The sequence below is a fragment of the Adiantum capillus-veneris genome, chromosome 5 (assembly GCF_014529385.1).
Source record: "Adiantum capillus-veneris isolate H3 chromosome 5, ASM1452938v2, whole genome shotgun sequence".
Taxonomy (NCBI): Eukaryota; Viridiplantae; Streptophyta; class Polypodiopsida; order Polypodiales; family Pteridaceae; genus Adiantum; species Adiantum capillus-veneris.
In genome coordinates this window covers 171,318,915-171,344,142 of record NC_140935.1, presented here as the reverse complement: position 1 = coordinate 171,344,142, position 25,228 = coordinate 171,318,915, and the positions used below count along the sequence as shown (strand labels likewise).

At 43.3% G+C, this 25,228-nt stretch overlaps 1 protein-coding gene across 2 annotated transcripts in view; it reads left to right on the top strand.

Annotated features, from left to right (window-relative positions):
• The first annotated feature begins 3,591 nt into the window (after window positions 1-3,591).
• Window positions 3,592-25,228, top strand: part of LOC147458556 (uncharacterized) — a 39,559-nt gene continuing 17,922 nt past the window's right edge. Inside the window, exons 1-10 of one of the 2 annotated variants that reach the window (XM_086513210.1) lie at window positions 3,592-3,901; window positions 4,024-4,224; window positions 4,298-4,420; window positions 11,584-11,621; window positions 11,713-11,890; window positions 12,034-12,066; window positions 12,153-12,315; window positions 12,410-14,571; window positions 14,656-14,814; window positions 14,925-15,035. In XM_086513210.1, the coding sequence (XP_086369336.1) occupies window positions 3,827-3,901; window positions 4,024-4,224; window positions 4,298-4,420; window positions 11,584-11,621; window positions 11,713-11,890; window positions 12,034-12,066; window positions 12,153-12,315; window positions 12,410-14,571; window positions 14,656-14,814; window positions 14,925-15,035 (3,243 nt within the window). In that variant the 5' untranslated portion in view covers window positions 3,592-3,826. The remainder of the gene's footprint in view (window positions 3,902-4,023; window positions 4,225-4,297; window positions 4,421-11,583; window positions 11,622-11,712; window positions 11,891-12,033; window positions 12,067-12,152; window positions 12,316-12,409; window positions 14,572-14,655; window positions 14,815-14,924; window positions 15,036-25,228) is intronic. The other variant, XM_086513211.1, reaches the window with a different exon arrangement.

Sequence of the window (25,228 nt, the reverse complement as noted above, 5' to 3'; positions counted from 1 at the left end):
AAGTGGAATGCCGAGAGAGGAAAAAAGAGGGAGAGAGAGAGAGAGAGAGTGAGAGAAGACAGCCACTAAGCTCTAGAAAGTTCTACCAGTGATGGCTTCCTCTTCATCATGGAAGGTGAGTTTTTTGTTTTAATAATGTTAGCGGGGAACCTTTGTTGCTGGATTGCCCTACAAGATTTGCCATGGTCAATCTTGTAGATTATGGGGGTTGTAGAACAACGAGATATTTGCCATCATTTCCACTACGGATCGCGACATTTAGACTTAGGTGAAAGATGCACACTCTCGTGAGGGCAGGCCTTCATGAAAAATTCATGTTGGAGACATCTTCTTCACAAGTGCGGGGCGAGAGGTATGAAGTTCGTATTGCAAGTAGCCCGATGTGTACATGTGGTGACTTCGCAGAATGAGTGTCACAAAGCAACCATACATGACCTGCAAGCATATTTACTTCATCTTCCTTCGCTACTTTGGCTTGGACCTAAACCACAATATGTTGATCCATCAAAGCAAGCTAACAAATGAGGATCTACATCCTGTGTTCAACCGTCATTGTACAACATAAAAAAATATTGTAATTAAATTAATTCACTTACATCTCCTAGTGCCCATATGTAATTGTATGGCACAAACTGCAACAACTGATTTAATATTGTATTCTTTTTGTTGAAATTTATAATTTGAGATGGTGGCTTGTGTCTTCTTGTCCTTCTCCTATGTTCGAAGCATAATTTTTTCCAATGCACATGTTACTTTGAATATTCTATTGGATTGTGAAATAACAAAAAAAGCTTCCTCCAAAAAGCTCTCTCCAAATAGGCATGAAAAGCTTTCTCCCTGCAAACACTATACCAGTAAAAGGCTTAGAAAAAGCTCCCTCCAAAAGCTCTCTCCATTCTCATACCCTTATGTGGGGTGTTTCCATGTAGTGACTCCCATAGTGGATGAGCGAGCGTGCAAACATGGCGAGTGTGATTATGTAGGAATGCGATGCATGCATGTGCAGTGTGGTGTGACTTTTGGTGGTGCATTAGTACTCTATGTGTATGTTTTATTTTTAAAATCAAGATGTAATAAAAACCCCAAGTGACCAATTTGTTGGCTTTTGAGTGCTCCCAAGTTCTCTCTCTCCCTAATTAAATTGCTTTGGAGTGCTTTCAAGTTCCACCTTCCAAGCTCTCTGCCTCTATCTCATATATTACAGGCTCCTCTCAAGGCGGCAACCAAGACTTCTCTTTTGTTAATTTCTTTACTTCGTCAACGATAGACCCAGATTCAAATCTCTCTCTCACGCCGTTCATCCACGTGTCTTGCCTTCTCAAATGGCACCATCATTATTTTTATAGACAAAAAGCATCAATAAATCAACGTGCATCAATCAATAGCTTCGTATCTTCACGCCTCGTAGCATAGGAAAAGCTCACAACTTCATAGCATCAACAACTTACGCTCATGAAAGCACGAGGAGTCTTGATGGGCTGCCTATTGGGAAAGTATCTCACTTGGAATGCATTGATCGCAGAGTACACCCAATCAACAGAGAAAGAATTTGCATCACATAAGTTCTTGATGGGAATCCTCCCTGTGTTGATTACAAGATATGCCCAACATGGTTGTGGCAGGAAAGCTTAGTGAATTTTAATCAGATCACAAGTGAGGGTTGCCATACAAAGTCTCTTGGATTTCTCTCTTGGAGTGCTCTCATAAGAAGATATGCGCATCAAGGGAAGCCCTGAACTATTTTTGCTGGATGCAACATGAGGACACCTCCTCTAGCTTGTCTCCATGATTGAAGGAAGCTTTAGGCTATTTAACCAGATGCAAAAGAAAGGTCTCTCTTCAATTGCAATGACCTATGCTTGCACCATGAAGGCATGTGGCCGTATGCAAGACATTCACAAGGATCAGATAATTCATGATACTGGTAAAAACATGTTTCACTTGGCAATTCTTTGGTCATATGTAGGCCAAAAGTGGTGCCTAGCATGGCTGTGGCGAGGAAGATCTGGGATGGTTTAAGAGAAGGCCTCACTCCAAACAAAATCTACTCCATCGTATTTGTTGTGACAAAGTTTTGGGCCGCTTTAAGGGAAGGCCTCTCTCCAAGCACTTATGCTTGCACCTTGATTTGCATGAGATGTTGTTGCGACTTAGAGGCTGGTCGTAGATAGGTGTGCTTGGAACTATCTTGTTCAATATGTATGCCAAATTTGTGCCGTAATAAAAGCATAAAATGTTCTTGATAGACATCTTCTTTGGTATGTCGTCACTTTGAATGCGTTGCTTGCAGGATATGCCCAACATGCACGTGACAAAGAAGCAACACCTTCACATGTGTGTGAGAATTTAGGATGAGATTATTGGTCACAAGCCATCGAGGAAATATATCGTGCTTGGTAGTCCTTTGGGATGATTTAAACACATGCAAGAGGGATTTTCTCCAAATGCTCATAATCAAGACAATGCGAGTAATCAAGACGATGCCATCATCTGATCATATCATCCTCTAGTTTCGTCAACTCTTTGAAAGCTCGTGGCCTTACGCAAGACCTTCACACGAGTGAGGATCCACAATGAGATTGCAAGATATACCAATGGGTGCAGGTAGGAAGTATGTCGGCAAGCTCATTCACAAAGCTTTAGCCGACAACATCATGTTGGTTACGACAATCGACAAATGAATGCCGAAACAAAATAATAAGATACTCTAAACTCCCTACTCATTACTAATGACGCAATGAAACGAACGCATTGAAAATTTCATGCTACCGTGGGAATGGCACGTTCCCTCGTATTATAAAAATTGGGGAGGACTGTGCAAACTCCCCCATGCAAAGAGACTTCCATGGTTTTTTTTTTCCAAGCATAAAAAGAGAACAACATCTAGAAGTGGACATATTTGAAATGATCCGTATCATCAATTTATATAAATTCTAACCCTTCTTATGGTTCTTTTGCGAGGTACCCGGATTAAAATTGGGACTTATGATCGTAACATATTAGATACGGTACCATTTAAAAAACAAGGAATCATGCTTTGTTGAGAGGTGACAAGTTTCTCTCTCTCTCTCTCTCTCTCTCTCTCTCTCTCTCTCTCTCTCTCCATTTTCTTCTCCAAAGATGTATGCTCTTGTTGAATCTTCAAATGACACAGCCACACTTACACAAATGACAAGAATGTACACAATAAAACGAGATTGAACGAAATAATTAATACAATCTAATAATCAAGGAAATATTTAGACATCTCAAAATTGAGACATGAAGATAGTAGTGTACTAAAAACAAAACCATGTCCAATTAAGATAGAATGATTTGTGAAAAACAAAGCACAAGCTCTTATACTCTTGGAATGTTTGGAAGACAACAAAATGGTAAATATAATCTTGTATGTATGACGGCTATGCATGCACTAGTGAGATTGAATAAAAAAATTAGCACATCCAAATCTGCCATTGCCCTCACTTCAATTCAACACACATGCAACTAATGAAGCACTCTAGTTTGCTATAGCTTGTTAGTTTGCTATAGCTTGTTGGCCTTTGAAGTTTGCATAGACTATTACACCATGGCCGTCTCCGTCAGGAATATTATAAAAATTTGTATTGTAAGTGACGATGCCTCGTAAACGCTCGTCCGAATTTTCTCGCGCAGGATCTTGGCCGCATTGCCCACACACACAGCCCCGAGATATTCACTCATCGACTCTCTTCAGGGAGTGGGTTTACGCCTGTAGCAGCTCAAGCTCACAGAAGAGAATCCTTTTTCTGTTCTCTCTCATTGGCTTCTCTAGTATGATGAAAGTCCGCATCATATCTCTAATTTGATGGAACGTCCTCTTAGGCGGAAAGCAGAAGAGGGAACCAAGTTCGACTTTCGGCTCCACTTTCATGCTAGTCGTGTAAGCTCTCATCAATATGCATGCAGCCTGGAGGCTCATGACCCAGTGTCAGCTAGCATGATTGCATTGACTTCATATAGACATTGTGTTTACTGGGCATTCTGATGGTGATGATTGCGCAGGTGCCAACGTCTGGATGGGACAAATTAGTGGTTTCAGTGCTATCCATTGAGACAGGACGAATCACGGTCAAGACGTCGAGAGGAGTTGTTCGCAATGGCTCTTGTCAATGGCCTGACCCTGTCGTGGAGTCCACCAAGCTATTCCAAAACCCTTCAACAGGAGAATGCAATGACAAAGTGTACAAGCTTTATGTTCAGATGGTGAGCACTGGGTGATGTTTTGGTAGCATTTTTGGTCAGGGCCTGCATTACTCAACAAGCTATAATGTTACAGGGCTCGCTTCGCGCTGGCATATTGGGAGAGGCAACTATCAATTTTGCAGAGTATGTGGCTGCAGAGTCACCTGAGGCTGTCTCTCTCCCATTGAGAAATTGTAGCTCTGGCACTATTTTGCATGTAAGTCAGCTCATTCCATCTACTCAATTGCAATTCGAACATGTTCAAAGTGGACTTGAATAAGGTTGAGAGTTTTGCAGATGCATTGTAATGAGAGTGTTATGAAAGATAATCAAAACGAAACAGATTAAAACAAAAGAGGAAGTGTCTTTCTCCATTTGTGATCCTACTCATTGTAGTGATGCGAATCGTTTAGAGATGGATTTTTAATATGCTTTACATACTCTTATTCAAGCTCTTCAACAAGGATTGGTTAAGAGTGCAATGCATGAAGGCAGACCTAGATTGAGGCAGACAAGTGATTTGCTGTAGAGGTCACAATGTTTGTGTGGGGGCATAGAGACCTGTGTTTGGGTAGAAACATAAATTCTGTGTTTGTCTAGACTGCTGAATGCTATTGAATCATTAAGAAAAGAGTTCTTGCATCAATGGAGGAGTGCTATTTACCTCATCGTTTATTTGATAAAAAGGCATCAAAGTCATTGGGAAGAATTGAAGCATTCCATATGCAAACATGCCCACCTTGTGTCTTCGGAAGATAAAAATAAAGTCCATAGCAATACTCTCCCATGGTTGACCTATAGCAATACTCTCCCGTGGTTGACTTGGAATCGGCAAAGGTAACAATAGTCATGGTGTTTTATGTCAGTCATACTTCACTTTTTGGCATACCAAGCATATACGCACAAAAGTGGCCACATCTACATTGAGGTGAGGTGAAAAGAAGTAAGTATCTATTGCTTTTAATGTAGCCTCAATCCCACAATGCCCTGAAAAAGGTGAATTATGACATGCAATCAACACTTTTTGTCTAAGTTGGCGTGTGACACACAACTTAGTCGTCTTCATAAAAAATCCTTCTTTAAGAGCATATCTTGAACAGCCTCACCATTCTATAAGCTTTCATAAACGCTTTGAAAATGGAGATTTGTAGTGTACTGTTGTCGCATGTATGATGAAAAATAGTGGTGCGAGATAAAACATCTTCAACCACAATCTTCTTCCCCTCTACATAAACAATCTGAAAAGAAAGCGAGACAAAAGATTTGCCCATATTATCTGTTTTTTTGATAGCTTCGGTTGTGGCAAGAAGTATTACAAACTCTGATGATTGGTATAAATTGTGAAATCAGCTCCAAGAAGGCAAAGTTTCCAAGTAGATAATCCATGAATTATTGCAAGAAGTTCCTTCTCATAAATGTGTGCAACTCTCTCAGCCTTAGAGAATTATCTGCTGTCATAGGCTATCACATGACCATCTTGTTGCAAATTGCTTTTAAATTGCTGCCACATGCATCACAATGTACTTGAAAAGGTTTATGCGTATTGGGAAGCACATGGAAGTCATAAGCTTTTCTTTCAGAGGCTCAAAAGCTGTGATTTGTCTGTTTCCAAGAACAGGGAACACCTTTCTTTGTCAAATCATGCAAAGTGTTTGCATTTTCTGCAAATCTGTAAATGAACCTTGTGTAGTGAGAAATAGTCCCAAGAAAGTGCTCACGTTATGCACGTTCCTAAGAGGTGGCCAGTTTTGAATAGCTGCGACCTTGGCTGGATCCATCCTGACACTTTCTGGAGAAATAATACGTGCAAGAAAGTGTGTCTCGTGCATGAAGAACTCGCTCTTCTTGCCATTAATAATCAACTTATGATCTTGCAAAGTTTTAAAGACCTTTGCAAGATGCTCTTGATGTTCAGTTTCCGACTTGGAGAAGATAATGATATCATCGAAGAATGTCCCCTCAAATTGTCGGTGCTTTCGAAAGATTCGGCCCATCATATGGTTAAATGGACCTGGAGCATTAGTGACATCGTTGAAAACTCAGAGTCCAAAAAGTGGTACGTAACATTGTCTTGTGAACATCCTCCGAGCAATCTGGATCTAATGATAGCCACTTTTAAGGTCAATCTTGCTAAAATGACTTGATCCTTGAAGTAGATCAAGGATGTCATCAATCTTGGGCATAGGAAACTTGCTCTTGATTGTAATCTTGTTGAGTGCACGATAATCGATGCACATTTGCCAAGATCCATCCTTATTCTGAACAAGCAAAACTGGTGAACAGAAGGGTGAAGAACTGGGTTGAATCAATCTTTTCTCGAGACGATCATTGACTTGACTCATGATCTCCACTTGTTGTGTCGGGTTTACTTTGTAAGGGGGTTGGTTAGGAGGTGAGCTCCCTAGAATCAGATCAACAGTATGATATTCAGGACACTTAGGGGGCAACTCCCTCGATAGGCTCTCTGAGAAACAATCTTTATATCGTTTCAACAAATCAAGTCTTTCCGTCTCCAAAGAAGATAAATTTGAATCATCTTTATCTTGAGACCTATCTCGGACAAAAGTCAAGTAAGTAGAATTATGAGATTTTTTAACTTAGAAACTGCCACAGCAGATACAACTGGGATATACTCGTCCTTGAGTTTTACATCCAGAGTGAGATCCTTTCCTTTGTGCCGAAGTAAAATCGTCTTTGCTTTGGTATCAATCATTGCACTACTCTTGTAGTGCCATGGCATTGCCAATAGGACATCACATCTCACAAGGGGCATAATGAAAAGTCCTACCCAACATACTCGGACGTGCAACCGAAGCTTGCCTATTAAAGGGGTAACTGTCACTTCTTTGTCAGGGGTTGCCATCGAAGCATCCATATGGGGACCCATCTCCTCAGGCTTCACCCCCAATCTAGCTATCAACTTCGTCGAAAGGAAAGTAGTCTTGGCTCCGCTATTGAAAAAAGTGTTAGTGAGCCGAAACTGCTGTGGTTAAAAGACCGTGTCTTCTAGAAGATAGTCTTCAAATCTTAATGGGTCAGATGCAGCAGCGGACAGGTGGCAGAAACTAAGAGAGATCTTTAGCATCTAGTTGCACAGGGCTACAACGACGCACAGGGTTGTAGCAGAGGGAGGCGCTGCAGGGAACAACAGTCCGCGCAGGGTTCAACAGAGGTAGTAGGTAACGTGCTCCAAGAAACAACAGTTCGTGTAGGTTTCAACAGAGGCTTAAGGTCACGCACGATAGTTTCTCTCTCAGATCTGAGGTGCTGGCTAGGAAAAGGCGGGAAAGAGGTGGAGAAGCTGGCGCTGGGCAGAGTCGACAAAATCACGGTTCGTATCCCACGACCTCTGCAATTAGGGTTTGTGTAATCTACATTAGGGTTTGTGTATTGTGCCATAGGGTTCGCGTAATTTGCAGGAAACCCTATAGCGTATGTAAGGCGCAATGGATGTGAATGATGAACTTTGCTCAAGATGAGTGCTCCGAACTGTGCTCAAGGTTCCTTTTACTTACGGAAGGGAGAGCCTTCCGTTCCTTTAGTGAGAGAGTGCAAATGATCACAAACAAAGTGGCAAACACTGTGAATGAAGGTGTTGAGACTGAGAGATAGAAAGAGAAGAATACGACACCAGAATGTTGTCAAACCCTCCTCCGAAGGCCCCACTCTTTATGGCGAGAGCAGTCTACTATTGATTGCACAAATCTCTACAATGCAATGGACTTGCCGATGATGTCGACGACGATGAGGATGACGACTAGACGGGCTGAAATCTGAAAACGCTAATGGCTGAAATCTGCGAATCTTGTATCTGCTGAATTTTGACTCTATGTTGATGACGACGTTGCGACGACGACGCGCTGAAAACGCAGATGCTGAAATCTACGTTTTCCGGGCTGAATTTGCAAACGCTGGTTGATCAAACCGTGTGGCGAGGATCTGCTGCGGGAAGGTGAGATCTGCGGGGTTTGGGGGCTGCGGTACGGAGTCTACACACTGAAAACTGAAAACGCTGATGCAAAAAACGTTATCACGCCGGAGATCTGCAAAAACGCTAGGCTGAAATTCTGGTGCAAAAACGCTAGGGCTGAATCTGTATCTGATGCAAAAACGCTACTGGAACTGCTTCGCTAGGGTGGTCTGCTACTGCTGAAAATGCTAGGCTCCTTTTGCTATAGATGAAAACGCTGGCTGGTCTTGATGGCTGAAAACTTTAGGTCTCCTTGCCGGTCTTGCTGAGAAGGTGTACTTCAACTGTGGTCTCCTGCCTCTTCTGCCAGTAAGTGCTAGCGCTAGGTTTCCTTATATATTGACTTGGCCAAATTGCCCTACCCAGTTTCCCAACAAAGTCACTTATTAATAATAAGTGAAAAATGGCTTAAATAGGGAAAATAGGTTTTCTGCATTGTAAAATGCTCCTGATGGAATCTGATGGTAATGTTGATGATTATGCTGTGTGCAACCAGAGGATATGCATCTACTCTAAGTGTCTGGACATGCACGGTCTGCAAACAGACTCACAAAGGTGCCAGAACACTTCCTAGGCTAGACTGACTAAACCCTTGTCATGAAGTAGCTTGTTCACATGCACATAGGGTTAGATGTGCACATGACAGCGCAGGCCTATTCGCGGGTAGGAAACCTTAATACTCAGGCCTGTTCGTGCGCAGGAAACTCTAATCACACAGGCTTGTTCGCGTGCAGGAAACCCTTCAAGAGGGCTGTTGTGAGCGCCCCGTAGTGGGCTGTTTTGTATGGCGGCTGATCCCAGTAGGGACAACCCTGCTTTGGTCGTTTTGCGTGATTGCTCATGGAGGATTGGAGGCCTTCTTTTGGTCCTTGATGTGTGCTAGTTGTGATTTGTGAGGGTAGAGCTAGAGAGCTCCCCGTTATCTAGTGTTTTTGAGGTGCAGCCGGCCACTATAGACCCGGCCCTTGTTTGTGTTTGGGCTCGAGGAGCCCCTTGTGCTCATTGTTTGTAGAGAGAGTGGTGTCTCCACTCTTAGACGCATGGACGACCCCCTTGAAGCTGTCACCCAAAAATGCAAAGATGAAATGCGAGAGACTATCAACTAAATCAAACTCAACCTCCTTGGCACGATAAAGACACTCGAGAATCGAGTGACGGCCCAGGATTAGGAGATTGCACGATTCAAGGAGGAGCTCGAAGAGGTGCACTCACAAAGTACACTTGAAGAGGGAGAACTTCAACCTTTGGTAGTGGAAGAGCTCAACACCATAAAAGAACAAGTATGGGCCATCAAAGAAGGGAGGGAGCAAAACAAAGAAATGACGACCTCTTGGGTGGATGTAATTACAAATACCCAAAAGAAAGCAAAGGAGGCCGAGAAATGGACCGAGGTTGTCAAAAAAGGCAGAAGGAAAAAAATTAACCCCACACCCACCATCATTAACTTGACACTGGCAGAGGAGCAAAAGAGACATATGTGTTTCTTACATGTGAGGACTCAAAGACCAAAATAATGCTGACGAAGAGGTAAAAGAACTTCATGTTTATGATGGGGGTGGTTAAGCCGACGCATACGAGGGCTTGGCAAGTGGGTAATAAGAAAAGTGAAAGCAAGGGGGAAACTTCAAAGGAAAGAGCACTTAGGGGAAGCGGAGGAGGAGTTTTTGAAGAGAAGACCCACTCTTAATAAGATGGGTATTTTTCTTGGAGACGACCTCACACTCTTGTAAATTGCCCATATGAAGGAAGCAATGCCAGATATCAGAGTGGCAAGCGAAAAGGGGAAGATTGCTTTTTAGAGAGATGGGAAGGTGGTGTCACATGAGATAATTCGCGCAAAGCTAGCTGCCCCCCCCCCCCGGGCCATTAGTGGTGGAGGCACTAATCTAGATCAGCCTCCTTCATGCATAGTATCTGGGATCTTCCTAGAGACAAATATGTCCAACTAGCCTTGGAGTCCTCCCGTCAGCTAGCGTCACAGGGAGATACATCTTGTTGGTACGCACAAATGACATCTTGGTTTTGGTTGCTTCAGTATGGACAGACTTCCCCTCTTCTGTAACTCATTGATATACCCTCCTTGTCTCTCACATGGACAAAGATCACCAAATTCATTAGGCAGGACTTGATTCAGTTAGACTGACATGGATATAGCCGATACATGAGTTGGGCACGAAGATGGCTTTTTATAGAAAGCATCTCCTCCAGTTTACGGAGGATGGGTTTGTGACAAGACCTGGCTACATGGACACTCATTTATCTCATGGGATACGATGTGCTATTGGTCAGATGCGCACATCTTCACATCAGCTTGAGATGGAGACTGGTAGATTGAGAAGAGTGCTAGCGGAGGCTAGGACATGTTAGTTATGTCATATGGAGCCAGAGAGAGCTGCATTACATATGCCATTGTCCAATGTACTACGAGATACGGGACCGTTTTCAGTCTTTTTAGAGAGGGTTTTGGATCATTGGACAATGGCATTACATATGCCATTGTCCAATGTACGGGACCGTTTTCAGTCTTTTCAGAGAGGGTTTTGGATCATTGTCTAGAGTTATGAGATACCAGGATCAGAGATGCCTTGGTTTGTATCTCTTAGAGCCGCGTAGACAACAGAGAGGGTTTGCTGAGGGGGTTAGGCGGAGAGAGAGAGACAGTCCCAGAGACGGATCGCAGACTTCTTCAGACTGGCTACTATGCAGCCAGCGGAGCAGCCACCACGGTGGATTTCAGAGTCCACCCATACCGTAGGTACATTGATTGACTGAGCCCTTGAGCTCAGGAGATCCAGACACCCACGACTACGAGGGGCATCAGGACATCGACGGAGATTACCGCATAAGATTAGGACCACTACTACAGCACGGGAGACGCCTAGTCAGAGTACTTAACCATGGAGGACATCGATGAGATCTACCAGCGACAGATGGTGGACATCCTTGGACATCAACGACGAGGATGATGTTTGTACCCTCCTGATCCCTCATGAGATTGTATCTTTATTTTGCTAAAGAGCTCCTAGTCACCCCCTCAGTGCCCTACAGTTCTATTTTAACATTTTTGCTTTCAGTTTCTATTAGTTCCTTCCAGACACTTTATCAGATTCCCCGGATTTGTAACTTTTTGGGTCTCAAAGGTCATTTTGGCCTTTTGAAGACGTTTAATATAACATTCTCTCTCTTGGGTTCAACTCTCCTCGTCGGATAGATCTTTAAGGTCTCGTGGGATAGTTTCCTACGACGTTAAAATTCTCTTCTTCTTCTTCTTCTTCTTCTCTCTCTCTGTCTCTCTCTCTCAAGTATTTCATTTCATAGGTCTAGGATATTTTACATTTCAGCCATTAGGAGATATAGATATTCAAGGTTGCCATTATGCGATATCGAATAATTTGTTTTGTATTTTGTAGGTAAAAATTCAGTGCTTGACACCAACAACTAGCATCAGGTATCACCTGATTATCCCCTAGAGTCATTTTGAAGTCTTGGCTTAAATCTCAATATTGTGAGTTCCCGAGTATTGTATGGTTTTATACCAGGGATCTTGAAGGGCAAAGGATTAGCATGCTGGACCAAGAATGCCCAGGCTCTGTTTCTGAAGACAATAGTAGCAGCTCAGATATGTCGGAAAATCCAACATCTGGCAGTGTAGGGTCTTCAGCAAGTCAGAATGTTGCTGCTTTATTGTTCGTGCCAGCTTCCCAGGGGCATCACAGGGTAAACTGTTTCTCCATTTCTGCTCTACAGCTCGGGAAGCATCATTGACTTTTAGACAGGTTTTTGCTTGGAATTAAGAAAGAAATCATTTTAAAGGGTAACTGCGGTTGTTTATTATTCATATCGTCAAATTTGTATGGCAGAATAATGGTGTGCTTTTAGGTACCCACCATAATGTAAGTATATGTCAGCTCAGCCTGTAGACTTATTGTAATTCTTTTGAAACCTCTGATTGCATTTGTTCTGTATGTCTGTTCTGCAGGATGGACTTCCATCTATAGCTGCTTCACAGCCCGCTTATGACGTGATTGATCATTCTAGTGACAAAAGTGCCAGTCCTGCATTTTTTAAAGGTTATGTAAGTGCTGAAATGCAATCTTTTGGCCCGGAGAACCATGTACTTTTTCGGCCCTTTTCCACCGCAGGTAAAGATTCATGTAACAGGCATGAAAGCAACAAATTTTTCCCACAAAGTATCAAGGCAGGGATTCTAACTTTCTTGTCTTTATTTTTTACAAGCCGAGTTCATGAATGCCAAATTGAGCCCACCAGTTAAGGATTATGGAGCGTGGGTTGCGGCAGGCCTACCGCAGAAACTAGAAGCTGCTGAGGCGACTATTCAAGAGTTGCGTGAAGAGAGTTTGGTCTGGGAGAGGCAGGCTCGGAAACTTGCCGTGGAAGTGGAGACTTTTAGGCAAAAGCTTGCTTATGAGTCGAAGATTGGGTCAGAACTGAAGATGAAATTATCTGCAGCTGAAGCAGAATGTGATAGTCTAAAATCAGAGGTAGAGCAGGTGAAGGCTTCGAAGGTGACACCCAAGACACGTGGTGGTCATGATAACTTTAGCAGAATGGAGGATTCTAGAAGGATGATTAAATTGCTACAAGAAGAAATCCAGTATGAGAAGGAGGTCAATGCCAACTTGCAGATGCAGCTCAATAAGACACAGGACTCGAATGCGAACCTACTTAGTACACTGACAGAGCTTGAAGAGATTTTAGAGGCGAGTAACAAGGTCGTGGAGAAACTTACAGAAGCAAACAAAAAGCTAGAAAAGGACCTTTCTGATGCACACAGAAAACTAGAGATTATCAAAACATCTGGTGATGCCGAGGTGCAAGGAATGGAACATGGGGAGTGGAAGCACAGTTCAAGCACGTTGGAGGCCATGGCAGGGAAGAAAGAGCAAAAAACTAAGTGGTTCGGATCTCAAGTTGAAGAATTACAGTCAGCACGACAGCTTAATGCCAAAGATGAGAGAGCCATCAAATTTGAGGCAGTACTGGAAGAGTCAAATAACTTGGATTCTCTATTTATGCCCAGAATTGATGAGTCAGAAGACACTGTGCATGCTCTTGAAAAGGACAGAGAGGTATTGCTACAGAAAATTGAGAACGAAACAGATCTCAGGTCGCAATTAGAAGCAGAAGTTGTACAGCTTGGCATGGAAATTGACAAGCTTGTCCTTGACATTGTAGCTCGTGACACAAGCATTGAAAATTTAAATTGTCAGTTGGCTGAACTCGAAGCTGAAAGAGCTGCTTTGGATGGAAGGCTTCAGAGTTTACTGGAAGAAAGACAGATTTTCAGCTCCGTCAGGGATGCAGAGAAGGCATCTGTATTGGAGAAACTGGAAGAAGCTCATTTTGAAAACAGCAGACACACACAGAGACTTGAAGAGCTGGTGGCAGAGCTAGAAAGGTTAAGAAATGTCCTAGATTCCTGTGCATCCGAAAATAGAATGTTAGAGAGCAAAAGAACTGAGCTTTTAGTTATTCAGGGGGAACTACAAGCAAGGATTTGTGATTTGGAGGAAGCCAATGCGGGATTATTTGAAAAGCTATCAAGCCTAGAAAGGCAGCTGTCAAGTACATCAGAAGACGAAGCCCACCTTAGGCATATCATTGAAACTTCTAAAGATGAGAGTCTTGCTAATGAAAATCAAATCAATAGACTTCAAACTCATCAAACACGTCTTGAGCAAGAGCTGCAAGATGCAACTGATATGTGTGCAACGATGCAAGACAAGTTAGCTTCTTTGGAGACTCAGATGCAACAGCAGCGACAGGATAGTAACAATAGAGAACATTCCTTAAGGTTGGAAATAGATTCTATACTGAGCTGCAAGAAGAGCCTTGAGCAAGCTGCAAAGAATGGAGAGGAAGCACTGATTGCAGCCGAACAGGACAAGTCTACATCCTTGGAATTTCTGCAAAGAAGGCTTGAGCAATTATCTTTGATCGTTGATAAGAAAGAGAATGCTGCATCACAGGCAATGGCTAGAATTGAGGATCTTCAAGCAGAGAAGGCGGATCTCCAAAACTCTCTTGGAATAATGGAAGAGAAAGTTAAAAATCTGGAACAGTTGTCAATGTCACTGACAGGCCTGGATATAAAGTTGAGGGATGCCTTGATAGAACTTGATGCGTCGAATTTTTTGTGTAATGATTTGACACAAAAGCTGCAAGAGAAGGAGTGTGTGTTGCATGAGCAGCTAATACATCAAGAAAAACAAGAAAAAGATTTCCAGAAGAAGAATTTATTGTTGGAGTCGTCGTCGTTGGAGAAGGATAATATGCATTTAGTGATTTGTGAGGACGAAGCTATCTTGAAGGAGAACAATGACAGGGGGGAACTAAATGCTGTCTTAGAATTGCAAGAGAGGCTACACTGCTTACAAGTGAGATACTGTGTTCTAAAAATCTGCACTAATTCCATGCTTTTCTTGATTATACAAAAGATGTGGTTTAAATATGATTGCTAGGGCGAGATCAAGGCTAGTGAAGAAGGATTGATTGCATGCAAGAAGGATTTTCTTCAAAGGGAGACTGAGCTGATGAGTAAGATCGAGTATTTGGAGCTCTTTAATGAACAGCTAACAGCTGGTCTGATTGATTCAGGAGCAGACCAATTACAAAAAGAGGTGGGTTGTATTCTTTCTGAGGTTGATCAATGGTACATGGGGTTTTGTACTTTTCCATATGTGTGGATCATCATTTTGGTACATTGACTTGTTGTTTGGTGCAAATTCAGCTGATTCGACTACAAAATCAGAACTCTTTCCTCTCAAGAAAAGAGCAAGAACTTCTATCTCAAATGCATACACAGGAAGTGCTTCAGGAAGAAGTGAAGCGTTTGCAAGAGGTTAGCCCATCTGATCCCACTGAATCTTGGCAAACAATGTTGAAGTTGTCTCGCTGCTTGTGCGTTCCTGACCTTTGCCTGTTAATGTCACCTTCATGGACTTTTATTTAAGAAGCAAACAATGTTACCTTGCCTCCTTGTGAATAATTATGGATGCTTTGCTTTCTGTTTTTTGCATTTTTTATGCTTCTGTTTTAAAGGCACAGCTTTCCTTCAGGTTGGGGCTGATTGGGTGGGCTTCTATTACTTTTACGGAGATCTGGTGACATATGCTCATCTTGAACCCATATTCTGGCATTTGTGTAAAAGGTTGTTGGGTGAGAATTGAGAGTTTTGGTATTACATGATTGTGTGGAAATTGAAGCCTAGTAAATCCGTTCGCACTGGTGGACTGTGATACGGTCGATTCTTTAAGGATAACTGGTTTACGCCAATGGCAGAGGCTTTTATAAGAGCTACATAGAGAGCTATATAGCTTGAGAGAGGATCCCCTTGCGAGTGGTTGGAGTCTGAGTACAATTTGGACCAATGTTATAAGGGATAAATAAAGCTCCTTTGTCATGGATTCATTTTATGAGCTTGTATTTCAAAGCCACATTGGTTGTTTTTGTGGGTTTACTTCTCTCATTGGGTCGGTTGGGGTTTCAAGTCGTGGGCTGTGAGGTGCAGATGGTTTTCGTTGATCCTTCTGTATTGTCTGAAGGTGGCAGGGTGGAGCCTCTAGGAAACTATCCTGGGTCTGGTGAATATTTTTTGTATCAAGCGTTGAGCCCTCCCTGTTTTTTACCAACAGAGACCCATCCTGGGTCTGTGGTGAATATTTTTTGCATCAAGTGTTGAGCCCTCCATGTTTTTTACCAACAGAGAACCATCCTGACTCTCATGCCAGCTTGCCTTCATACTGGCTTATGTAAAATTTTCTTTTGTTTTTGAGCCATTCCTTGGGTGGGATTATTTCACAATGATCTTCATGTGTACAATGGCACATTTAATTCCTGTAGGTAGCTGGTATTCTGAGGATCACGCTGGTCGTGTGTGTATGCTGCAAATTGGACCTTTCTGAAAGCACCCAGTATTCGTGGCAATGATACAAACCTCAGTTTTCTATGTGATAACCATGCTTTTGGGCTCTTCTAGGGCAGCTGCTAACATGCAATTTCCCTAAGGAAGTGTAGCAATTTGACGCCATGACAGCAAACCTGAGTTTTACAGTCTGTCGCATCGTCCTCCAAGAGATTTTCTATGAGTTTTAATAGTGATGCTATTTACAACAACATATTTTTTTGTTGCTCTTTTCAAAACATCTCAATTCTTGTTAAGGTTTATAAGATATCCTGAGATTTGAGCATCATCAACACGTCAAGAAGCTGCTATTATTGAGGCAAGCAGCTGATCCAGGGTAGCCTCTCAAGATTGGGGTTTGGTCTATTGCAGTGCAGCCATGGGGATGTTTATGCTGGATGGTGGCAAGTAACAACACAATTTAGTTGCTGATCAATAGGTCCACCATAGAGGCCATCACTAGTCCAGATCAGAGATGGTTGTAGCAAATTGGGAAGGTTCAAATCTGATGTTTTCTCTTTGTGTGATCTACTTTTATCAAACATGATATGCATGAATTGCGGAGCATGAAACAAAAACTTGTGGACACTCGTGTGTCATAACAACCAATCTAAGTCCAAAAAAGCATGCAAATCTGGTGGCAATGATTCCCCCCTTGGGATAAAACAACCCAAGATGTAAAGTGCTACTCAAGTAGCGAAAGATCCTTTTAATAGCTTGCCAATGCTTAGACCCTAGGCTGTGCATAAATCTACTGATGTGTGGACACTGTAAATTAAATATCTTCCCTCATATTGCTTACGTAAATAAGGCATCTGACAACTATCTGGTAAAGAGTGACATCCTCAAGATCCCTAGCATCATGAAGACTCAATTTTAAATTTGTTTCCATTGGAGTAGCAATAGGTTTGCAGTCCTTAAGTCCAAACTTACATACTAATGTCTCTATGTATCTTGCTTGACACAAAGCAATACCTCCATCACACTGCTTAAACTGTATGGCCCCCAAGTCTTTCATCTTGAAAGAAGCATTCAATTCAGTCTTGAATTCAACAATGTGCGTCTCATTCGGACTAGTAATCAACAAATTATCTACATATAGAACGACAATGAGATATAGATTATCCTCACGTTTGAGATACAAAGTGCTTTCAATTGGAGTGTCACAAAAGCCTTGTTTAACCAAATGAATGTTAGCTTTCTCATACCGAGCATGAGGAGAGTGCTTCAACCCATATAAAGCTTTCTTACATTTGCACACTTTCTTTTCTTATCCTTTATTGACGAAGTCGTGGGGCTGCGTTAGTTTAACCAAATGAGTGTTAGCTTTCTCATACCGAGCACGAGGAGACTGCTTCAACCCATATAAAGCTTTCTTACATTTGCACATTTTCTTTTCTTATCCTTTATTGACAAAGTCGTGGGGTTGCGTTACATATACTTCCTCAAATATATCAGTGATCACCATTCAAGAAAGTAGTAACAACGTTTGATTGATGTACATTTCATCAAAAGTAAGCTGCCAATGCACTTTGAAAACAGATAGTAGTACGACAAGTGGGAGCAAAAGTCTCGGCATAGTGAATGCCTTTATGTTGTGCATAACCTTTTGCAACAAGTCTAGCCTTGTAACGATTAATCTCTAGCCTTGTAGTGATCAATCTCACCGTCCGGCTTATGTTTCAACTTGTAAACCCACTTCGTATGAATGGCCTTTTTGCCACCCCTCCCTCTGAACTGAGTGTGTCCATAGCACATCCGAGACATTTTCAGTTACAACAAGAAATTGCTTGAAGCACAAGAACACTTCAGACTTAGCTTTAAGCGGATACACCCATGCATGCCTGGAGTAATCATCAATGAAATTCATGAAGTACAGGTAATTACCTAAGGATGGAGTTTGCACAGGCCCACAAACATCACTATGCACACGTTGTAACGCGCATATAGCTCTTACTGAACCATCCTTTGGAAACTTTGAACTCTGCATCTTAAACATAGCCTTCACAAACATGCTTAGAAGGTGCTTCAAGAGGGGGCAAAGAAGCGATCATGTTAGATTTTTGTAAACGCAGCAAACTGACAAATTTCAGATGTCCAAAATGTGCATGCCAAAGTTGGGCATTTGAAATAGCTTTTGAATCCACAACTGCATTTGCAAATTATGCCCACACTCGTCATTCAAAGTGAGCTTATACAACCCACAATACAATGTGCCAGATGGAACAATTTCATCACCAAAGTTGTACATCTGTCATTCACAAATTTGACAACAAGACGAAGTCTTGCAAGTGCGGATATAGACACAAGGTTTTTTTTGATCTCTGGTTCATAAAGTGCATCAACAAGTGTGACAGAACTGCCATTCGCAACAGTCAGCACAATCTTTCAAACTCCCTTGATCAGATAAGAGGCATTGTTGGCACAAGTGACCGTATTCTCGTGAGGGGTAGGCTCGAGAGAGGCAAACAAATCACAAAGCGAAGTAATTCCCGATAATATGATACTGATTCGTTCTTGACTTGTCTAAGTGAAACCGACCCGTGGGGTGGTAGGCTTTGGCTTTCACCCGAAATTCTTTACTTTAGACACACAGAGAGAGCACTTTAGAAAGGTAACGTGTGACGGGAATTAACACTTAAGCACACACATGGCTCGGAAGCTAGAATGCTCTGGGCGTACACCGACAACATGTAGGCCCCAAAATTGGCGCCCCTTTCGGTATTTCTTTATACTCTGAGAGGGTAAATTACAAAGTAGAGTCCTGGGAATTCTTTACCTGTATCCAGCTAGATACGACCTATTTTGGCCAAATTTCGGCAGCATAACAACCCCAAAACTTGCACAAAATAAATTCCCCTATTGGAACTCACTTCCACTCACATAAACCCTTTGATTCCTGCCCAAAAACATTAAATTCAGCTTGCTGTATTTACTGGTTTTTGCCCTGTTTTCAGCCTTAAACAGTCCCCGAACTGTTCTCTGTCAGTGGGGCACTGTTCCCAATGGTTCTGGCGTCCATATGGCTGAAAAACAGTCAAAACACAGTGCATAATCAGCGCTGAAAACACACCTGTACGGTGAGGTTATCACCCTCACCGGTGTCTGCTTTTGGAGTAGCAGTTAGCTACCTTCTGTTCCTGCTCAAGGAGGCTCTTGCCTCAGCACAAAAGCATGCAACCACACAACTGCACATCAGTCAAATGAAGAGCCCTCTTATGGGGCATCACATAACTGCACGTAGGGGAGAGAGAGAGAGCAGTGTGTAGTGTGCAGGGCATCACTCCTAGCACTACACTGTACATAGAGTGGAAAGAAAGCACTCCATAGCTCTTAACTTGACACAAATTGCAAAATGAGGCCTCTCCCAGCTTAAAAATCAGCGCCCCCTCTTCTGCGCTTGACCTGTAATGCATTTGTGAACAAATAGATGCAAAAAGGGGAAGATTTCCATGGGTGCCAAAACCTGCGTATCGCTGAAAATGCAGCAAAACAGCCCTGTAAACACACATCTGATGCCTTCCAATGCTGAAAATGAGCTCCTTGGTCTTAGGTAAAGTCATGGGAAGCTCAATAATGGAGAGAAATGGCTGAAAATCAGAGTTATCAGCCTCCTCCAAAAATTCAGTTACGAGTTCTGTTCTCCCAGACTCGGTAAATTGGCCAAAAAGTGCCACTTGGCACTCATGCATGCAATTTCCCCACATTGGGCTTCCTGCTTAAAAATCTCTCAATTGGTGCATCAATTGACTTTGCAGCAGAGTAATAAAATGTTTCCATTGTCATGCTGAAGCTAATGACACGAATAGATTTCGTGGCCCAAAATAGCAATTCCTAAATTTTAGGAGATGCTTTGGTTGGGCTCCCACTGGTCTTCTGACCATCTATCCTCATTGGGACCATATCCAAAAGTGCAATGTGGTCCAACTGTCGGATACTTTCCTTTTGGTGATCCCACCTTGACTTTATGCCTTTATTGAGTTCACTTCCTAGTATCCACCAACTTGCTAAGTGCGATGGGGGTCGTACATGATCTTGAACTGAGCCTAGACATCCTTTTACTTTACTAGTTCCAGTGCCGACCAACTTCTCGTCTGCGGGTGAAACTATCGTTCACAGTGGCCATACAATGTCCGACCATTTGCAACTTCAAAAAGAGGGTCTCAAAAATAAAACAAAAATCATTGGAAAGAAACCAACAACTAAAGTTAGTAGTTGCCACGTCCATGTGACACTAAGTGCAGGAACTGATAGACGAAATGACTGTAGCATTTTGGTCTGAAAGATCTCGATAGACATGGTTGCAATAAGAATTAGTTAATGGGGCATCTATGAGGTCCCAAGTGGATTTAGATGCGATTGCTAAATACGTTGCCAATTAATCATGGTCTGAGATCCGAATGAATTTTTGAATGTGATTTGTCATGTGATGTCCTGTGATGTCAAGTGATGTCCTGTGATGTGACTGTCGATTCGTACATGTGCTAGATGTGTGTTCCTAGTACGTCGGTACTAATAGTCAGTGTCTGCTAAGATAGTTTATGGCTTCTATCTGTTTTGCAGGCGTAATCGAGGAGGATCAATGCTTTCAAGAGGGTGGTATGTCACAATCCAGTGACGTGGCATGCCCAGCAGTACAGCAGTACACACACACCCTGGCAGGACACCCGGAAAACGCGCTACAGGGATGACGTGGCACTGCCGTACGGATCCCCGACATTTCACGACGGAAATCATGGAACGACGACGTGGCAGTTACATATGGAAAAGAAGCTTTCTGCGTGGGCTGATTTCTACGCAAGTGGAGAGGCAAAGGGGGGGGGGGGGGGGGGGGGGGGCGCGGAAGAGGGGGGGAACTTGAGGGGAGGGGGAACTCGTCCTGCTGAAGAGGGTCGAATCGGTTCCCCGTGGAAACCCACTGCTGTTGGGCAGGAGCCTGAGGACCACTCTGAGTGCCAAGCTGGCGCGGTGGCCCCTGCCGCGACGTCGACCACGAGCCTGCTGCCAGCCCTGCTCCGCTTGAGCCCCAGGCTCGAAGGGTGGCTCTGCCTGCGTACTCTGTGACTCTGCCTGCTGCTGGCTAGCCCTTGAGGGCTGGGGCTGGGCTTGTGGTGTAGGTCGAGGTCTCCTCCGTGGACAGGCATTCGCAAGATGGCCCATCTGTCGACAAATGAAACACTGATTCGGGAGGCCCGAATACTCCACGCTCTGTCAGAACCAACCCCCATTCACCCGAGGAAGTAGGATGACCTTCGGGAGAGTGTGGGTGTCCCTAACTAGAACACGTACTGAGGGAATGCCGGCCGCCTTGGCAGCTACTGAGGTTGCCGTGCGAGGTGTCTTGTAAGGTGCAGCGGAATGAAATGTTTGAACTTTGCTCAAGATGAGTGCTCCGATCTGTGCTCAAGGTTCCTTTTGTTCTTATGGAAGGGAAAGCCTTCCGTTCTTAATGAGAGAGTGCAGTGGACACAAACACAGTGAATGGACACTGTGCGTGAAAGTGTATGAGACTGAGAGATAGAGAAGAGAATACGACATCAGAGACGTTGTAAAACCCTCCTCCGAAGGCCCACTCTCTATGGCGAGAGTGGTCTACTTATGATTGCACAAATCTCTACAATGCTTGGACTTGCCGACGATGTTGATGACGACGAGACGGGCTGAAATCTGAAAACGCTAAGGGCTGAAATCTGCAAAGCTTGTATCTGCTGAATTCTGACTCTATGTCGGTGACGATGTCGATGATGACGGTACGACGACAACGCGCTGAAAACGCAGATGCTGAAATCTGCGTTTTCCGGGCCGAATCTGTAAACTTAGATGGATCTGACCGTGCGGCGAGGGACTGCTGCGGGAAGGTGAGATCTGCGAGGTTCGGGACTTGATTTGCGGTGTCTAAGGGCTGAAAACTGAAAACGCTGATGCTTCTGCTGATTCCGCCGCGGAGGAACTGGAAAACGCTAGGTGCTCTGTTGTCCCAAAAACGCTAGGGCTGAATTTGGTTCTGCTATCGTCGGTTGTTCTGCAAATGCAAAACGCTAGGTTGATTTACTGTGTCGTGATGACGCCGGGGCTGACCTGCTGTGCACAAAGCGCCAAGGCTGATCTGATGCAAAAACGCTAGGTCCTCAGATGGCTGAAAACGCTAGGGCTACTGCGGGTGTTGGTCTTGCTGAGAAGTTGCCTGTTGAGCAAGGTGCTCCTGCTGCCTCTTAAGCCAGAAAGTGCTAGCTTTGGTTTGCTTATATACAAACTTAGCAAAATTGCCCTACCTACTTTCCAACAAAAGTCACTTAAAAATAATAAGTGAAAAATGTCAAAAATAGGGAAAATAGGTCTATGCACTATAAAAATGCTCTTGATGGGTTCTGATGGAAATCTGATGATCATGCTGTGTGCAACCGGAGGATATGCATCTAACCTAAGTGACTGGTCATGCACGGTCTGCGAATAGACTCACAAAAGTGCTAGATCACTTCCTATTCTAGACTGACTTGACTGAACTAAACCCTTGTCATGCTGGAGCTTGTCCACGGACACATAGGGTTGGATGTGTCACGTGACATCCCCTCCTTTTTAAAGTGAGGTAGTGGTACCAAACTGTATGGTGTCGAGGGAGATCGCCAATAGCATCCGGAATCCTTGAAGGGACTCTTCGCTGGCCCAATCTGATGTGTGGGTCGTGCGGTACTTGAACTTCATAAAGGTCTGGAACGCTTGCTTCTTTGGGCCGCGCCGAAAGCGACACAAAGTCTTTTGTGGCTCCTTTGATGCTTCAACTTCATCTAGAGTCATGCTTCTTTCTCCTTCAAGAATCTCCATGGCTGAAAATTCCTGAAACCATTTCCAACACAAAACCATGAACATACCTATTCCATGTAAAGTGACTGGAAAAAATCTTGTCTTCCTCAAAGACTGTGCATGCAATGTAGATGAACAAAAAGACTGAGTGCCAAATCGTTGACCACACACATGCAAACAATGAGATCGAATCTTTCTCTTCTGATGTAAAACAATCAACTGTGGCAATTTACAACGGAAATGCCCATGCTTGGTGCTCATACTCTCATAAGCTCTTTCTACAACTGTGTCGTGCCAAGGAAGAGACATGGAATGTGATTTCCTTGGATGTATACTTTTCAGCTTTTCATGAATAATCCGCATTCATCCGTGCTCATTCATGAGTGAAACGTGCTCAACGTACAATATGTCATGCCTAGAAAAAGAGATCACATAAAAACGCTAAATAAAATACAGGAAACGATCACGAATGAAACACTCGAACAATGCGTGCTGACGAATCATTCGAACACATAGTACTTCCTGTAAGGGTTCTTTGGACCTAGGCTCGAGAGCCAAGATCGGTTCTTCCCGAGGGAGTTCTTTGGACCTAGGTTCGAGAGCCAAGATCGGTTCTTCGTGATTGATATAATCTGAAATAAGGTTAGCTTCACTAGAAAAAGTATCAACTAACACATCATCCTTGTGAACAATCACATCATCTTCATGCAAATCATCATGCTCGTGAGAAATCACATCTTGATCATCATGCAAATCATCATGTTTGTGAGAAATCACATCTTGATCATGCAAATCATCATGCTCATCATTATCATCCAAATCATCATGCTTATCATTGTCATTCAAATCATCATCATGCAAATCATGTGTGTCATGCTTTGGAGAAGTAGAGACTGAGAGAGTCTCCTTTTCCTGATTCTGTGCAAACTGTGCCTGCACAATAGAAAAGAGTCGCAAGAACTCTTTCATGTGTTGGTCGCTCTGTTCTTGTCTTGCTTTGTTCTCGCGATCAAATTCTGCTTCTCTTTCTTTGTTCTCGCGATCCAATTTGGCTTGTTTTTCTTTGTTCTCCCGATCCAATTTGGCTTGACTTTCTTTGGCTTCCAAGTCGTACTTACGCTCTATGGCTGCCACTCTTTCTTCGTAGTCACGATCTATGGTTGCCATTCTTTCTGCAAACTCCTTGTCCATCATCCTCTTGTCAAAAACGTCCATAGGAGTTAGGGCAATCCTTGTCGTAGATGGGGAAGGGTTGGAAAAACCTCATGGTGGGGAAAATTCTTCTTCGCCTCTCTCATGCTCACCACCTCTAAGCAATGTATCCATTCCGCTTCAAGTGATGACCATCCACTGAAGTCGTGGGTTCTTGTGGTCTTGGGTTCTTAAGTTCACGAGGAACTTTTTGAGGGTCTTGAGTTCTTGAGGGTCTTGAGGTTCTTTTTTTGCTTGCAATCTGTGTTAGAGAAGGATCTTCTCTTCACCTGAGTTATGCTCTTTTCCGCGGGCGCACCCCTTGGCGGCCTTGCGCTCACACCAAGGTTGCTTTTTTCCACCTCATGTCGATTGGCCGGCCGCTAAGTGCACGGTCCGCTCTCAATGAGTGAAAAGAGGCACAAGGGGAGGTTGGAACAAGCCCTTCTTTCCTGGGATTCCTGTCACTCTTCAAAAACACGATTAGGATCGACACGCCTAAGCGAACTTGGGTTCGTGCGATCGCAACAAGCAAAAAAAATTATGTGGTTCTTTGCTTGAGTGATACAGAACACTGCCAAAGCTTTGATACGAATGTAAAGTGCAGCGGAATGAAATGTTTGAACTTTGCTCAAGATGAGTGCTCTGATCTGTGCTCAAGGTTCCTTTTGTTCTTATGGAAGGGAGAGCCTTCCGTTCTTAATGAGAGAGTGCAATGGACACAAACAAAGTGAATGGACACTGTGCGTGAAAGTGAATGAGACTGAGAGATAGAGAAGAGAATACGACACCAGAGACGTTGTAAAACCCTCCTCCGAAGGCCCCAGTCTCTATGGCGAGAGCTGTCTACTTATGATTGCACAAATCTCTACAATGCTTGGACTTGCCGACGATGTCGACGACGATGAGATGGGCTGAAATCTGAAAACGCTAAGGACTGAAATCTGCAATGTCACATGACACATCCAACCCTATGTGTCCGTGGACAAGCTACACCATAACAGGGTTTCCGTCAGTCCAGTCAGTCTAGATTAGAAGTGATATGGCACTTTTGTGAGTCTATTCGTAGACCATGCATGCCCAGTCACTTAGTATAGATGCATATCCTTTGGTTGCACATAGCATGATCATAACATTCC